The sequence below is a fragment of the Halichoerus grypus genome, chromosome 13 (genome assembly GCF_964656455.1).
Source record: "Halichoerus grypus chromosome 13, mHalGry1.hap1.1, whole genome shotgun sequence".
Taxonomy (NCBI): Eukaryota; Metazoa; Chordata; class Mammalia; order Carnivora; family Phocidae; genus Halichoerus; species Halichoerus grypus.
The window spans coordinates 49398546-49415688 of NC_135724.1; the positions used below are offsets into that span (position 1 = coordinate 49398546).

Below are 17143 nucleotides of genomic sequence, written 5' to 3' on the forward strand. Positions count from 1 at the left end.
GATTCCAACCTTCTCCTTTATCTGGGTTTCCTGAGAAAAGTCAAGGAGAAGAGAGTAGTGACCTAAATAACCTGGTAAAGGAGGAGAGTCAGTCTGAATTACCCAGGACATAAAAGACCCTCCTTTTCCCCACTAGGCTCGCTCCCGCACCCTTTGTCCTGCCTTGCCACAATTTAATAATCTTTCTTGACGCTTACTTTGTTAATCCTAGTTTGGATTAACTAATCACAAATGTATAAAACGACCTGGTGACTTTCCAGATTTCCATTGCTCAAATTCATCAGTCAACACCCTACAGGATGCACACAATTTTACATGTGTGTGGCCTCAGAGATGAGACTTTCAAGCCTCAACTATACTGAGTATTTTTAACATTTTGCCATTCTACTGGCTACAGCTGTATAAATGCAGTTATGAAGAAGAAGAAACACAGAAATATAGCCGCTATCTCCTAGGACCAACTACTGGACAGGCGGTTCAATGACATCATCTTTGCTCATCCCAATCACCTTGAAAAGTGGCATTACTAATTGCCACTTTAAGAAACAGGAAACTCAAAGAGGGTATGATTCATACCCAGGTTACATAGCCATGTGGAGGACTTAGCATGATGCCTAGCATGTCAGCAAACACTTTTTAAACATTCACAATTGTATTACAAATGGCAGAATCAAGAGTGAGCTTGGATCATCTGGCTCCAAAGCCTATTCTCATTTCAAGACATTGGGTTTCCTCAGGAAACCTCTAGACGCTGGGAGAGAGGAGAGAGGAGTTACAGGTTGGAGGGAATTCACTTTGAATCTTTCTCTCCCCAAGGGGAGAAAGTCTATGAGCCAAGAAACAGAGAAGGGAACACGTGGGAATTCTCCACTGTTAATCTGTCAGTTCTGAGGGAAGGCAGCCGGGATGGTTGCTGAGTGAAGGTTTTGAAGATCAGCAGCCCCCACGTCTGCCTCTTGCTGAAACCAGACGACATGTCTGTGTCATGTGTCTTTGATGGGAAGGCTTCCATGGCTGTTTTCTATAAAAAGGTTTATGCAGCTTGTGATTCTGAGTCATGACACCTTCTACCTGTGGTGTCTGGAACGGGTGTGGTGGGGGGGAGGGGAAGGGCAAACCCACTTTGTCTGCAAGTCTGAAGGATTTAGGCCAAAATCTTCCACTGACCTTAAACCAGACAAACTGGAGGGATACCTAACATCCCATAAAGTATTGTTGGGGTGGCAGCGCTCCCTCTATGTTTAACTTCTACAGGACAATATTTTTATGGCGTTATATAAACAACAGTGGTCACAGTAAATGTGCTGAAGAGGAAAAAAGGGAACTAGCTGCCCAGTCCCTGGCGTGAAGTAAGTCGTATCTCTGGAGATCTTGTGTTTGGCTTACCCTTGGTCAGTATAATTTTCCTGTGTGCTGACTCCAGGGTTTCCACAGGACCTCTTAGAGATAAGATGAAAAAAGATTGAGGAAGAGGGTGGAGCTAGAAACAGGTAGGAAAACACAACAGTGAGGAAAAATCTTTATAACTTATAGAGGACCTTTATGGTTGTTGAAATGCATCAAAAGGACTCAGATCCCACAGCTACAAGAAGCTCAAGACAACAAAGTTTATGATGTCGCTTACTTGTGCATTTGAGTTGTATTAATGAGATACTTCATACTTGAAAACATGTTTTTTTTTTCATGTTTAAGTTAATAAAGGGAAACCTGCCATTTGGAAAGAAAAAGGAAAGAGTACTTACCTTTGTATCCCAAAATGGCTACTGTGATTGTTAGCAAGGCACACAAAATGTATAATAATATGATAGAAAACTTCAGTGCCCAGTTATTTTTACATTTGGTACATTGTGTTCCTTCCTGAATACCTGTAAGAGAAGTCAAATTTTAATAATAGTAACCAGAGATATCATTTTGAAAAGTATCTTTCTGCATGTTGCTTCAAATACTATGATGAAGAGTAATTTTTACATATGCCTTCCTATAGGATGAGTAGTATTTTATAAACATACCACTTTAGCAACATAAGCACTTTAAATATTGCCATTATGTTGTAATATAACGTTGTTGTATTTAATAATGACTTGGAAAAAGCACTTAACTTTGTCTCAGAATAATTTCAAATCCATTATAATTAGCATTTCACTAAAAATCTCTACATGGCAAAAGATTTTAAACACCCAAATGTACTTGTTTCAGCTCTTATTGGACCTATGGCAATTCAAACACAGCCAACCAGAAAAACTGCGAACTGTCCCTTGATGTTTGTTTCAGCGGTGTGCTTGAGCTAGTTCTCACTGGCTTACAAGAGTCAACTGTCAAATTTGTAGGAATTTGGGGAGCTGGTTGTTAAGCTGTTGGAAGCCTGAAATCAGCCCCGGAGGGAGTATTTGCACCATGGAAATTGGTGACCACCACAGACTGTGACAGCCCCCCGCCCCGCCACTGTTTTACCATGTCACTGGCTGTAACGCACTAACCTATAGCAGAAAATATAGGTAATTTTATGATTAAAATGTTCAATATATAACCATTTTTGTACATTATATGTATATAGAAAACAGACGCTGACCCTTATTTAAGTTATCACAGTGATTTGAATAACAACGAGGAAACTAAAAAAAAAAAAAACAACAGACATTTTTGTTGAGAGGAGGTAAATTTTGACCGCTCACTGTTCAACTTTTTGAAAAACATTCTAGTCTAAGTGGTAAACCACCATCACTTCTGCAAGTGACTCCAAAAACTAACCTATAAAAAGGGAACTTTCCATCAGATTGATTAGAAACACAGGAGACCAAGACTGTGGGCATTTTAATGTGAAAATCACACCGTAAGGAATATCGGGAGATCCCTTGTTTTCCTATCTGCATCTTTCTAATAGCATCTCACAGGAGCAACAGTACATAAAGGACTGATCTCCTATAATTGTGCTCAATAACTTTTGATGGGTAAGTCGTGAGGATTAAGCTACAGCCAAAGTTCCCCCCTTTTGGTTTGTAATTTTACGCATGGTGCCCTTCTTTAGTGAAAAGAGTTCTTCAGCTGTGTTTAATGCAAAATGATGAGAGAAACAGCATAGAACAATGACTCCAATTTAACTTTCAGGGTTTAACCAATCCCTCTGGTGTTCTGTGCTACAGACTCAAGGGGAGGGGGTTCGATCCATCTGTTCCATGACTTAAGCAGGGATTCTCAAACTCTGGGGTGCGTCGGACTTGTCAGAACAAAGCCTTTCTAATTCAGGAGGTCTGGGAAGGTGCCTGAGAATGTGAATTTCTAACAAGTTCCCAGGGGATGCAGACACTGCTAGTTTGGCCGCCATGCTTTAGAACAGTTCTTCTCAAACTGTAAAGTGCTTACAAAACACACTGTCAAATGCAGATTTCTGATTTAGTAGGTGTGAGGTAGGAGCTAAGATTCTGCATTTCTCACAAGGTCCAGAAGATGCTTAATTGGAGAAATACATTTTGAGGACCTAAGGATCATGCTGGATCAACCTTTGGTTAGCCAACCCTCTGAAGGTGAAGCTATAAAATCCAACTCAAACAGACGAAGAGTAAATCAACTTCTCAGTATCAGTTTTCCCATTTCTTTTACCATGTTTCCTTTCCATCCTCCTTTAATCGACCCCTGGATGTCTCGGCACCACCTCTCCTGTCCAGTACTGACCTCGGTACCACCCCCGCCAAACCAAAACTCCAACTTCCACCAACGTCCATGTTTCCATCCAACCTAAATACTACCACTATCCCAATCCCCCACTCAAAGACACCTTCGAGTCTTCTCATATATTCTTTAATTCACTCAGTTGCCAGGCCCTGCTAATCTTCCCATGGGACGTTTTTATCACTCATCTCATCTGTAGGTTATTGCTGTTCATTTACTGCCCACACTGTACCAGATTCTGAGCTAGGTGCTTTCCACACGGCATCTTTAGTCGTAACCACCCTTCAAGGAGGCATGGTAGTGACAGCTGAGATGACATCCCATAGACACCACAGCCAGGATTCAAACCTGGGACTGTCCAACTTCAAGCACCATGCTCTCTCCACTTTGCCATGGTGACTCTCTCTGCTCATCCCTTCCTCTCCACTTCACTGCCATGGTCCTTGTGTGAGACCCTTTCATCTCAGTGGGAGCTTCCTCTTCCACTCCCACTGGAATCCAGCCTCACCCTGGACTCAGATACTGCTATCCTCATGACAATGCCAAAGAGGAAAAAAACAAAAACACTTCAACAGCTCCTCCTTAAATAAAGGATGAATGAACACACATACCCATCAGCTCTTAGACTCTCTACAATCTGGCAGCTTAAAATGAAACAAACACCCCTTACATCAGTCAGAGTGAAAATAGTTTTGGAACTAGGAAAAGGGGGAAGTGTAAGTAGACCCACAAACATGCCACACCTCATGTCCAGAACCCATAAAACTTGCTTTGGTGGCAACTGTAAGCACAGAAGGATGATAGACACAGCGATGTCGGACTGACCTCCCTTGGAAAGACTGGATGACGCTTTTGTGGCTGATGGGGAGTTTCATTCCTTTGGATTTTAGGACGGTGGTGGATGAGCTCTTTACGTCTCTCTAGGGCGATTTCTTGCATTCCATTACCAGAGCCATTCCATTAGAAGATTTGGTCACAGGGGAGGTTAGGGTAGATAAGAGAATCTAGGGTGAGAAAGTTGCTTAGAGGTCATCTGGTCAAGTGTCATTGTGTTATTGATGGGGAAAGTGAGGTCAACGAGGCAAAGCAAATCTGAAGTCACGCGTGCGCACTCTCAGGGCGAGGGTCCTTCCCTCCCGCTCTGCCCATGTGTGCTGCTGCTGTGTTTGCTGCCGGACCTCCCGGGCATGTGATCTTCAAGCAGATTGCTCCCAGACAGTTGTCACTGGTTCATATTCTGAAGAGCCAGGTCACTTCCTCACGATGTGCCCTTCTTGCTGCTGACCGTATCAAGCATTTAATCAATATCAGATGGCACCGCCTGGCCTCCCTTTCCACTTGACACACGTTCTGTGTCTTGTTTTTTCTCTCCCCAGAGACTTATTTTTAATAAGAATTCTGTTTTATCCTTCCCTCTCTGCCCTCCGCTGGGAGGACATCTGGCCAAACATACAGATGCCTACTACAAAGAGACCCTGCTGGCTCACGAAGCTGGGGGACCCCCTCCTCCTTGAACCGAGATGGTCACAGAAAACATCCAAGAGAGATATCCCCCTGTTACCAGCCTTTGTACTGTTTGTTTTCTCAGCATTACTTTCCAGAGACTGGGGGCTTTGTTCCTGTTGGAGGGGGTGGGGGTGGTGGGAAAGGCAAGGGAATCAACCTGCAGAGTGCTGCAGATAAGACATTCTAGCTCAGGAAGTGAAGCCATCTTGCCCCTTACCGGCAGGAGACAGCGTATTGAAAATCCTGGCCCAAACAGCACATTTGCAATTCAGCACGCCACAGACAGAACACGCCTGAAGGATCCCTGCGTTTCCATTGGTTATCCCTCTTCAATGAGCTCCCGCTGAACTTGATTCTTGGCTCATGTTTTAAATGTATTTTCCAGTGTCCAAGTCTTTATTATGCAAAAAAAAAAAAAAAAAAAAAAAGAAAGAAAGTTTGGGGGCTCAGTGAAATCAGAATCACTCTGGTCAACTCCTTGGGCATTCCACGGAAGTTCAGGATAGGCTGACAATTTGGTCCCCAGGGCCCAAACTCAAAGTTCCCCGGGTTGCCCTGTTTCCAATAACACATGTTTAGAGTAAGAAGAGTGGGGGCCGGGTGGGGCCACCGATCAGGGGGCGGCGGTTAGCTGGTTGGAGAGAATAATTGGAACACTGCAGGAATGACAGTGCAAAGGGCCAGAAGAATTCACCAGCAGAGAATTCCTTTCTGCTGTGGTTCTCCATGAAGAGCCCTCCCAAGCGCTGTGGTCCAGGCTCTGATCCAGTCTGTTTTTCCAATCTTTTTTGCAGAACAAAAGAGTCTCCTTCATTCACTATCATATTTTTCTGCCATCACTGAAGGATGGCTTGTCTTTTGAAATGGACTCATGCTGATCAATCCCCTTCCCTGTCAGGTGAAGCCTGGCACTGTGGGCAAGTGTGGGACATTCCTGGTCTGTCTTAATTATCACAAGTGTCTACAGAGCTCGGTGGTGTTGCTGTAAAGATCATGTTACCAGAGAGAAGCTTCAAAAAGCTGGTGGGTTGCAAAATCCAGAAAACCACAGGTCTTGATCTGAGATTTGCAGTGACCTTTTCATGTGGTTTTTTTATAGTTATTAATCTACTGCCTGGTGGCATATATTCCCATAAGCCCATAAGAATGATTTGGCTCTAACAGTAAAACTGATGATTCAAATAAATTCCTATAATTAAAATGCCCTCAAAGGCAACAAAACAGTACGAGTTAACATCCTGGTTAGTTATTTGGATGTTATGTAATATCACTAGAACAAAAGTTAAATATATAAAACACTTTACCCCACAAATAATGAATTATTCCTTATTTATAAAGGCCATTTACTAAATAACAGAATATGGATTTAGTTAGCAACAAATTTTTTTTATTAATGAGTAATTTAGTTCCCCCAATATAAATCTCAGCCTTGGACACCTTATTACACCATGTTTCCTAAATGATGTGGAGAAGCATGAAAACAGAAGCAGGGTAAGACTTGGGAATGAAATAACTTTGTGCACAAAATAAATGAAGCCTCATAGCATCCCTGTATTCATAAAAGTGTATTCAAACCAGGAAAATTATTTAGAAGAGAGTTTTAGGAGTCTGAAATCTTCAGCACTCATTCTGAGCTTATATTAATATTCTGTACAGTCAACAAGGGTATAGTTTTTTTTTTTATTAAAACATTTATATATGGCAGTCAGCTCTGGTTTGGGTTTAATGTTAAGAGTATGTGTGATTTGTTTAAAATTTACCATTTATACCCTGCCTACTAAAAAAGAATTGTAGGCAAAAGCCAGATATAATGAGCCACTCAGAATATATAGCGCCTGCCAGAATATATAGTGTCTCAACAGACCACAATTATTTTCTCTTTGTGGTTTTTATAAGAAGAAATCCTTTATTATATGAACTGTACACAAATGCTTTCAATTCTGAGGAAAGGAATCCTCGTTCATCGGAGAGCTCAAGCATCACATCTCCAACATTTGTCTCTCCTCGCTGGCCCCCTTCCTCTTGGCTCTATTCCTATTCATTTTATTCTAGGGACACAGCGTGAACTGTCAACAATCCTGATGATACATTTCAGCAGCCCTGACTACTTCATTATCTGGCACTACCAAACAATGTCCTTCTGTGATTAGGCACTGAGTCTTTTAATGAAAAGGACTTATGAAAATGTAGCTCCAGCTCGGGCCATCAGAGTCTGTTGTATAATTGAGCTGGACACGTACATTGCACAGGTATTTGGAGGAAGGCCACTGGACATTTGTTTAGTGGGTGAGAGTTTGCCATCGCCGCTAACGCAAAGAGGAACTGTTGAGGATGGCTGCTAGTCCTGAGGCCCCCATAGGTGCCAGGCACCCTCTTCTGGTTACTTACAGTGCCTTTAACGATTCTGCAAAGTAGGAATTCTGGACCTAAGTTTATAGGGTTTAGGAGAGTGCCCGTCAAAGAGGTTGACTATCCAAGCCAGTAAGTGGCTGAGCTGGAAGATGAACTTGGGGTTATCACATGCTGCTTCTCCAAGCTTACTGACTTCCAGAAGTGGAAAGCAAAACAAAGCAAGATTAAGGATGCCTAAAAAGATAAACTGCAGAAAGCTGACAGGTTAGACTTCTAGAAGTATTCTGTCAAAACAAAGGGGTGCAGAACCATCTTTTCAAACATTGATAGAAGATGCCTTTCTCAGAAATGAGCAGTAAAATTCAGTCTCCAGTAAGTTAACTATTACAGGCCTGGGGCTTCTACGGGCTGTAATTTCTGACTCTTCTGTGGTGACATACTGAGCAGCAAGTTAATTCCACCCTAAGTAAATGCTCATTATCTCTGTGAGAGGTCAGGATTGTCTTGAAGGTTGGTTGGTAAGGTCTGTTAGCCCTTCAGGGGAATTATCCCCCATTGGCGATGGAATTTTTGGAATGGGGTGGGCTGGGAAGAGAACGTAGCTTTATAATTTCAAGGCAAACTATGAGACCTGCTGGGGGCTTGCACAGTTTAAGTCTGACACCAAAACAAGTCGGTTGCTCCTACTGAGTTTTCTTCTGTGCTTCTAGTACATGACATAGTAACCACCAAAGCCAGTGTCCAATGGCTCATTCATCCACGGATGGCCGTCCGTACCTCCAGAGGTTGGGTGAGATAAGACAGTGGAAAGAAGGCAGTGAAAGGAGGATTTATTAAGTGGTGATTAAAAAAATTAATTTATCTCTAGCCTCTTACCCCCTCAAACAAAAAATCTGCCTGGAGTACACTGGCAAAACCCTTTTACAAATACCAGCTTGAGCCCATGTTTCAGAAATCCGTGGTAATTCTCTACTGCCATAGTAAGTCCCAGGTGGCTCAAAGTAGATTCCAAGATGCATACCAGCCAGCATCCTCTAACCAAGCAGGTTCAAAGAACCTCAGGGCTAGGAAGAGAATCAGCTGTCATCTTGGCCAACATCCATCTTACAGAGAGGAAACTACAGTTCAGTGAACTCCATTGTCTTCCCCACTCACACATGAGCCAGCCCTGGCTTTAGGCTTCAGGTTTCCCAATTCTCCTCTGGAATTCTAATTTAGCTCCCCAAACCCTGCCCACTTCACCATGCTTCTTTCTTGGTACATCCCATTATTCATTTATTCAAGAAATAAGTATGGAGGGGCGCCTAGTGGCTCAGTCGGTTAAGCATCTGCCTTCGGCTCAGGTCATGGTCCCAGGGTTCTAGGATCGAGCCCCGCATCGGGCTCCCTGCTTGGAGGGAAGCCTGCTTCTTCCTCTCCTTCTGCTGCTCCCCCTGCTTGTGCTCTCTCTCTCTGTGTCAAAATAAATATATAAAATTAAAAAAAAAAAGAGAAATAAGTATGGAGCACCTACTATGTACGAGGCACTGGGTATAACGGTCAACAAAACAGACAACAATCTTGGCTCCTATGGAAATTATACTCCGGTAGGAGGCTATGGTAAGGTGTTAGATGGTGATAAGCACTTTGGAGAAAAATAAAGCCAGGAATGGGCAAAGGGCATGTGGGAGAGAAGGTGGATGGCAATTTAAATCGGGGAGTCAGAGAAGGCTTCAGCGAGTACACGGAAGCAAAAGCTTGGGGGAGTGTGGGAAAGAGCACCAGGGTACCCTCGCAGAGCTCACGCTGCACCCCCCAAAGATCTGCTTATTCCTTCTCCAGGTCTTGAGATGTGCCCTTCTTCTCCCCACAACACTTCTCCTCTCCGCGAAATGACTTCTTTTGAACCTTCACTCACACGTCTCCTCCTCAATGAATCCTTTCCCTAATATTAGCCTCGCCCCAAGCCCTCCCGGGCTTGAACCCCTTTAGTACCTGTGTGGTTCACATTGCATAAATCTATGCACCTGTGTGTTTTTAAAGGCCATGGCATGGCTAGCACCTCCCGTAGGTGTGGGGATTTTATTTCTCTGTACTACTGCTTTTGCATTTCTCTAAACACACCAGCTAGTTCTCCAGAACTCTACACGTCAAGCAGTTTAACAAGTACATGGCTGAGGCGTAGATCCTGGCAGTGGGAAACACAGGCTCTGTCACTCCCCTTGGGGAACACCTCTCCCCCCATCTCACACAGGTTGGAAGCAGCAGGCCTCCCCCAGCTCTCAGGTGCCCGGATCTCATGAACTTCCCTCCCACCTTTGTGTCCAGCTTTCTAGGCGAGAGTGACATACGGATCTGTCTTGTTGGCCAGGGGGTAGCCGTCCTGGGAGAGCAGCTCAGAGGCTTGACAGTCAAAATGCAGACACTCTGGGAGAACCCCTGTCCTCCCAAAACAGTCGGGTACCCACAGCCAGAAAGGAAGAGTTTTCTGCTCACCGCAGGAGGTGGGGAGTGCAGCGGGGTTTACCAACCAAAGGAACGCAAGGTATTCTTTAGACCCCCGCCCAGCCCAAAATCAACCCCAAGATCTAAAGCAGCAGGGCAGCATTTCTACGCTTTCTGTCCCTTAGCACTTACAAAACTAAATCCGACAGGACGAAGATGAGAAATATAAACCCACAATCCAACATCTGCCTTGAGTGTTGTTGCTTTAAAAAGTGTTATTTTAGAGGCAGCTGAGGAGCTGCTATAAGGATGATGGGAACCCCGCTGAGCCGGTTAATGATGGTGTGTTTGCTGCTTATCACTGAAACAGTGTTGGGGCACGTGGAAACTATGCTGTGGAGCTGGTGCTGGTATAAAAAAGAGACTAATCCATGCTCTCTCACATACCTACTGGATTTCTTTAAACCAACAGAACTAGTGTTTTGATGGGAAAAAAGGGGCTTCCATGTACATGAAAATATCAATCAGCCTGACAGACATTCCTCACTCCTTTATGAATATGTGGTTTTTTACTTTCTTCAAGTGAAGACTATAGTTGAGGACACTTTTAAATTAAGGGAAAACTGAGCCAAGACAGAAAATGGATTTTACTGTCGGTGTTTTAAAGTAATTATCTGCTCTGCATTGCATGTAGCCTCAGTTCTGAACTGTGATGAGAAATGAGTCAATCAACTTGAAATGACCCAAATGAGGAAACATTGGCAAACAAATAATGAGGGGAATGGGAGGGATCTATTTTAGAGACTATGGCCCAGCCGTGAGAGGAGTGAGGTCCCCAGGTTGAAGTGAAGAGCCTCCCGTTCACCAGCTTGTTATTCATACTTGCTGTTAAGTGTGGACAAAGGACAGACAGAGGAAGAAATGTTCCAATGGGGCAGGAGCTGTGGTTGTAGAGGTCAAAGGAATATAAAAATGGAAACCTGATACACAAAAAAGAAGGCATGCAGGGGTGTCTGGGTGGCTCAGTCGTCAAGCATCTGCCCTCGGCTCAGGTCATGATCCCAGGGTCCTGGGATCGAGCCCCGCATCGGGCTCCCTGCTCAGCGGGAGCCTCCTTCTCCCTCTCCCACTCCCCCTGCTGTGTTCCCTCTCTCGCTGTGTCTCTCTCTGTCAAATAAATAAATAAAATCTTTAAAAAAAAAAAAAAAAAGAAGGCATGCAACAGAATTATAATTGAATATAAAGTAAATGGGAAAATGTATGCTTATTAAATTTTCCATTACTTTGTAAAGAATTCAGAGTACAGCATTAAATTTAGAAAATTATCTAAAACTGAAATAACTAGATAAAAATGGATAAATGCACATATTTGTATAGACACACAGACACATACATAAACAAAGTGATTTTCTTGACAGTAGAGATGTTTCAAAAATGGATTTCTAAGTCACAACTCAAATTCACAGTTTCCCATAGATTCCTCAGGGGTGTGCTGGGGCCAACTGACTCTGACTGAGGAGAACCAAGGGCTTGTATCTCTTCACAACTCCATGTTCAGTGACTTTCCATTGGCAGCTTGGAATTGGTCACACTTCCTTTACACCAAAGAAATCAACAAATGCTACAAAATCAGGGCTTTTACCTCCTGGACGGCTGGTTGTTCAACATCTGCCAGGCCGCTACTCAACCTGATGCAACTGACCCATCACATTTAAACAAATCAAACTGCTCTGTCCATATGGGGAAGTCACTGGAGAAGTTCAGGATCATTAGACAGGGTGAAGGTTATATTGGACCTTTGTTCCTTCTCTCTCCCTCCAGGTTACAGAGATCATATGGGCACTCTTATTAGTGATATTTGTGCACATTAGATGTTTTGAATTCAAAACTTCCATGGATATTTAATACATGTCAAATTCATGATCTCTGCAGGGTGCAATCATCTTAGATTCCCAGTGAAACTGACAATGTTCAGGGTTCAGTTTCCACATGTCTGTTAACTTCATACCACGAATACAGGTTTGACTTAACTCTGACCAACCACCCTGAAAGTGAATTTCCCTCTCTCTTGGGAGATGAGGTACAGAAGGACTGGCTTGATCTGTCACCCACGTCAAGTCAGGTGGCAAAGTTACGAGGTGGAGCACAGATGAATCAGCCTAAGGACAGGCAGTGGTGGAGGACACACCCGGATTCAGATGAAGGAATCACTATGGAGGAAGGGATTCCAAATGAGAAGCCTCAGTCTGGAGGATATTCTCTTTGCCTCCTAAAATCATGCAGGGATTAAAACCCCAGCTGCCAGGCAGAAAAAGTCCAAGAGTCCAAAGGAGCACAAGACCTCTGAACATTCATGAGATGCACAAATATCTAACAGCAACAACCAGACCCAGAGACAGAAACAGGAAAACATCAGAAATACACTAGCTGAGATGCCAACAGTGGAGGCAAAATACCTTTTGAACTTGACCTCTTGTAGCAAAGAACTGCACAATTTGGTCCAGGCCACATTAGCTCTCGTCAATTATTCAATGGAGATCAGAGATGCAGAAAATATATACACAATTTCACCAATACGAACTTCTTAGTTTATGCTATCACTTAATTGTATTTCATGCTCAAAGAAATGCATCTTATTGCCCAAATGGCCAAACAGCTTCTAATTCGATCTGTAAACTGGTTAAACAGGTGGAAAGAAAAGCTTAGGACAAGTTCTTAACAATGCTGTCCAACCCACATCTAGCTCAGGGTTTTCTCCATTACCCCAGTAAATATGGAATTTGAAATCTGTATCAGAATCACCCACTAGGGAGTCATTCATGTATTTCATTTCTAATTTGTAGCATATATTTGTTTACATTAATTCCTCCTAAGCTGTATATAGTTTAGAACATAGTATGAGTTTATTGCTTATTATTCTTTAAAATATCCTGTGGTTCCCTCCAGTTAAGAAGTATTTGTCTCTCTCTCTTTTTTTTTTTTTTTTAAAGATTTTGTTTATTTGAGAGAGAGCACACGCACACGAGCAGTGGGAGCAGCAGAGGGAGAGGGAGAAGCAGGCTCCCTGCTGAACAGGGAGGCTGACACGGGAGGAGATCCCAGGACCCCGGGATCATGACCTGAGCCGAAGGCAGACACTTAAACGACTGAGCCACCCACATACCCCAAGAAGTATTTGTCTTGAGTGGCCACTACACAACGGGATGCCAGGGATGGGCTCAACTCAGCAGACGAAGGACACACACGCCTTCTAGAACAGGGCCCAAAGCAGGGCTCTTCCTTCCTGGGGCAGCAAACTTCCCCAGGAAGTCTTGGAAGTGTTGGAAAAGCTCTCCTCCTATTGCTGACAGGCCGGCAGTGTGATCTTGCAATCAAAAGACAGTGTTATTTCATTACTTTCACATCATGCACGGCCCTGAAGAGGAACTAAAAAAGAAGGATTCAGTGATTCACAAAGCATCCATTTCTAAATGAGGAATAAAATCAAGTCTGGACTTAATAACCACGGCTACTATGCCGTGTTCCTTCCGGCCAGAAAGCAGCTGCGTTACAACAGCAAGGCTAGTAAAGACAACCAACCACCTGCAAATACAGTCTGCCGGTTGCCCTGAAACAATCCGTCACTTTATACAGCACTTAGGGGAACAACACCTAATAAACAACACCTAGTAAAGCACAGGAACATATACTCCAGTAAAAGGAAAAATCCCACTTACAACTGTGGTTATGACAGTGCTTATAAAATTAGAAGCACTAATTTACTAGGGTATACAGAGCCCCCAGTGACTATGTGACTGTAGATTTACTCAATTGTATCTATGAGACTACGGCCTAGAAGTAAATCTTCTTGGCTTTGAGCTTGGTGGGAAGATCTGACAGCTTCCATACTTGCTCACTTCCCAGACAGACATCATGAGTGGGCACAAATCACCTAAGAGAAATGTTCATTCAAGTGGGGCCGGGAGAGTCCGGGGCTCAGGGAGGGCTCCTTCTTTCAAAGGCTTTGGTTGTATAGGCCTTGGGGAGGATGGAAAGGCTCGCAGAGCAGGGGATAGAAATAACCCCCCAAAAAATTCTTTTAGGAGAAGAGCTAAGATCTGGGATTATCTAGAAATAACAGAAGAAAGGGGAAAGCTGTGGCAACAGGGAAAGGAAAATAAACAACAAGAGGCCTTGGGAAAGACACTCTAAGGAAGGTTGCTACCACTGAGTCCTCTGTGTCCCAACCAGCTGGGAGACCCTGAGGTGGAATGTCTGCGCACTGGGACACAGAGAGGACACAGATTATTGGCAATGAACAGCAGGTTCTAGAGAGTAAAGAGAAAACAAACTAGCGCACGAAAAAAGTCGTGTAAAATTACCTGGACATCAAGGGCACAATGAAGCAAGTCTGTTAGGTAAAGAAACGAGTACCGATCTCTCTCCTGCTGTTACAATGTGGTGATTCTTACTTCCCAAATGGCCAATACTAAGGCTTGAGATCTAGCTGCACACCTGGTCCTCAGAGCAGGGCAAGACCTTGGCTTCCACTCAACTCCCACCCCACCCCACTGACCCCAGGGCCACGTGCCCTCATGTGGCCCCCAAATTGGGACCCAAACACGGTGGTTCAGCACACGTGCCAGGCACTGCCCATTTGGGGTGCTATGTCAAGACAACGGAAGTGTTCCCTCTTGGTAGATGCAATCCAGAGTGCTTTCTCAACCTCAGTGCCTCTCCCTCCTCCCGCCCTCATGAAACAAAAATAGGTCCTACACTGAAGAGACCAAACCGACTTGGCTTATCTTTACTGCGCTATCTCATTTCTAGTAAGTCAAGCACCACGGCTCGGAGTCCCTGCACCACCGCCAGGAACAGATCAGTCAAACCGTTGAATTCGTGCAGGCGTAGGTGCAAAACGGCTTCCCAGCTGTATCATCCTGTAGGGTGATGCAAGGGTGTACCTCAAACCGCTTTCTGCCAAGGGGGCACGTGATGCTGTGACACAGGAAGTGCACTGAGGCCTCACGCACAGGGGGTCCCGTTGGCCTGGTCCTCCAGCAGGAAAAGGCTCCGGGCAAACAGATTAAACCTCCTCCCATCTTTCCAGGAAACAGAGGACAGCTCTGTAGCAAAAGATAATGAATCCCCGGGAGATTGGTATTGTTATATCATTAGACACGGAGGCCATCAGACTGAGGTTGCTGGCGTGTCCTGGCGGCCTACATAAGCAAACCAAAACCTAAGTCTGTAAATGCCTCTAGGTTACAAAATTGAAACCTAAGGACAACCAACCACAAACAGCCAACTAGGCCTAAGCATTAGCTAATCAATCAATTTCCTTTCCTTGCTACGGGGCACCTTCTCTACAGAAGTCTCTTCCCCTGGCTCCTGTGGGTGGAGCGCTTCTAACTACCTCCGGTTTGTCGCTGTCCCCATTTGAACAGATGTTTGCTTCAACTCTCAACATTTTTAATATGCCTCAGTTTATCTTCTAGTTATATATTCGGGTAGAGAGGAACAGAGACTAGGGCTCCCCTGTGGCCAGGACAAAACTGAAATGTCACCCGTGTTGGTGGACAGAAACACAGACTGAACCCGAAGCAAGTGTCCTTGTGATAGTTTTCCTTTTTAAAATTTCCATCTTCAGGGGCGCCTGGGTGGCTCAGTCATTAAGCGTCTGCCTTTGGCTCAGGTCATGATCCCAGGGTCCTGGGATCGAGCCCCACATCGGGCTCCCTGCTGGGCGGGAAGCCTGCTTCTCCCTCTCCCACTCCCCCTGCTTGTGTTCCCTCTCTCGCTGTGTCTCTCTCTGTCAAATAAATAAATAAAATCTTTAAAAAAAAATTTCCATCTTGATCAAAAATGTGAAATTTCTCAAAATAAGCAGACTTCTGTTTCATAATTTGTATGGCGGATCTTCTCTACTTATCAAATATAAGCTTATTGTATTTGATCATGTTTCTGATGGCCCTACTTTTTCCCCTCCACAGTGATAAACAGGGGGGCCTGTGGATGCTTCTGACCCTGACGTGAGAGGCAGACATCGCTTCAGTCAGTGAGACTAAACAATGGGGGAAGGGGCAGTGTGGACATATGGAAACAGATTCAGACAGGACCAGAACTATTTCCTTAGCCACAATGATGAAGGGTTTTTACCAGTTCCTTTAGTGAGGAGGAACTGGAACCTGATATCAAAACCCACTTTATGTCCTTTATAGTTTATTGTATATAATTATGTACCATAAACTGTGCAGGGTTTGCATTCCAGAGCGTGGGATCAGTCATTCTCAACAAATCCTTTGGTAACTTCTCTAAGTCCCAGCTAAGAACCCCTTGAGGGCTTCTCTGAACTGGGCCCAGTGGACTAGTGTGCCCCGAGGGGAAGCAGCGACCCACCAAATTCCCCCTTCAGGTATGTCTGCAGACGAGCAGCGACCAACAGACACTCCAGGTGCACACCCTGCGTCCGGTACCAGAACGGGTCCACATGTGCCAGCATGACTTTAGGAACATCTCTTTCTAGCACTGACTGCTGCAAAGTCACTATGCTTCCCTTCACTATGCTTAAATTGTTCTCTTTGTTCCCCTCTGCAGCTGGGACCTCATCCTGTGTGTGAGCCCTGTTCCACAAAGGACCCGAGGGGATGGGGCGGGGTGGGGGGGGTGCTTCCAAATACCTAAGGCCTACGTTGTTGTTTTAAACTATTTGGCTCATGTGCATGTCTGTAAAGCATTGCTAAAATTGGAGGTGTTTCAAAGGCAACGAGGAGCATATGAAAATAAGTGATCTAAATACAGCCAGTGGATTCCTAGCAGTTTAGTCACTGGGCAAGAGGAGGCCAAACAGACCTGTGTGATAGCACACCTGATGTCCTCAAATATGTATTCCATGCCTTCTAAGAGACCACAATTTATCTTTCTATCTTGGAAACCCTACAAGTAATATTGGTTAAATAGAAATAGTACAGATTCTTAATATCAGGAAACTAGACCCCTTTTTGAAATGTATATATTGTCAGCTTAATGCACTAGCATATCCAAGGTTGCAAATATGGCCTGCAGTTGTGATGCAGCCATTCAAGGAAGAAGCAACATGAAAGTCATGACCTCTCTCCCCAAAAACGCACCCAGACATACACTTGGACTTTATTTCAGGAGATCTCTGAGCTCTAGAAGCCACCCATACCTAAGGCTCAGAATCTGCGATGCCTGG

The 17143-nt window shown here is 44.3% G+C and overlaps 1 protein-coding gene across 1 annotated transcript in view; it reads right to left on the reverse strand.

Moving 5' to 3' along the window:
* The window catches only part of COLEC12 (collectin subfamily member 12), a 186442-nt gene that overhangs the window by 38374 nt on the left and 130925 nt on the right, over nt 1-17143 (reverse strand). Inside the window, exon 3 of the mRNA XM_036082041.2 lies at nt 1743-1865. Within this exon, the coding sequence (XP_035937934.2) occupies nt 1743-1865 (123 nt within the window). The remainder of the gene's footprint in view (nt 1-1742; nt 1866-17143) is intronic.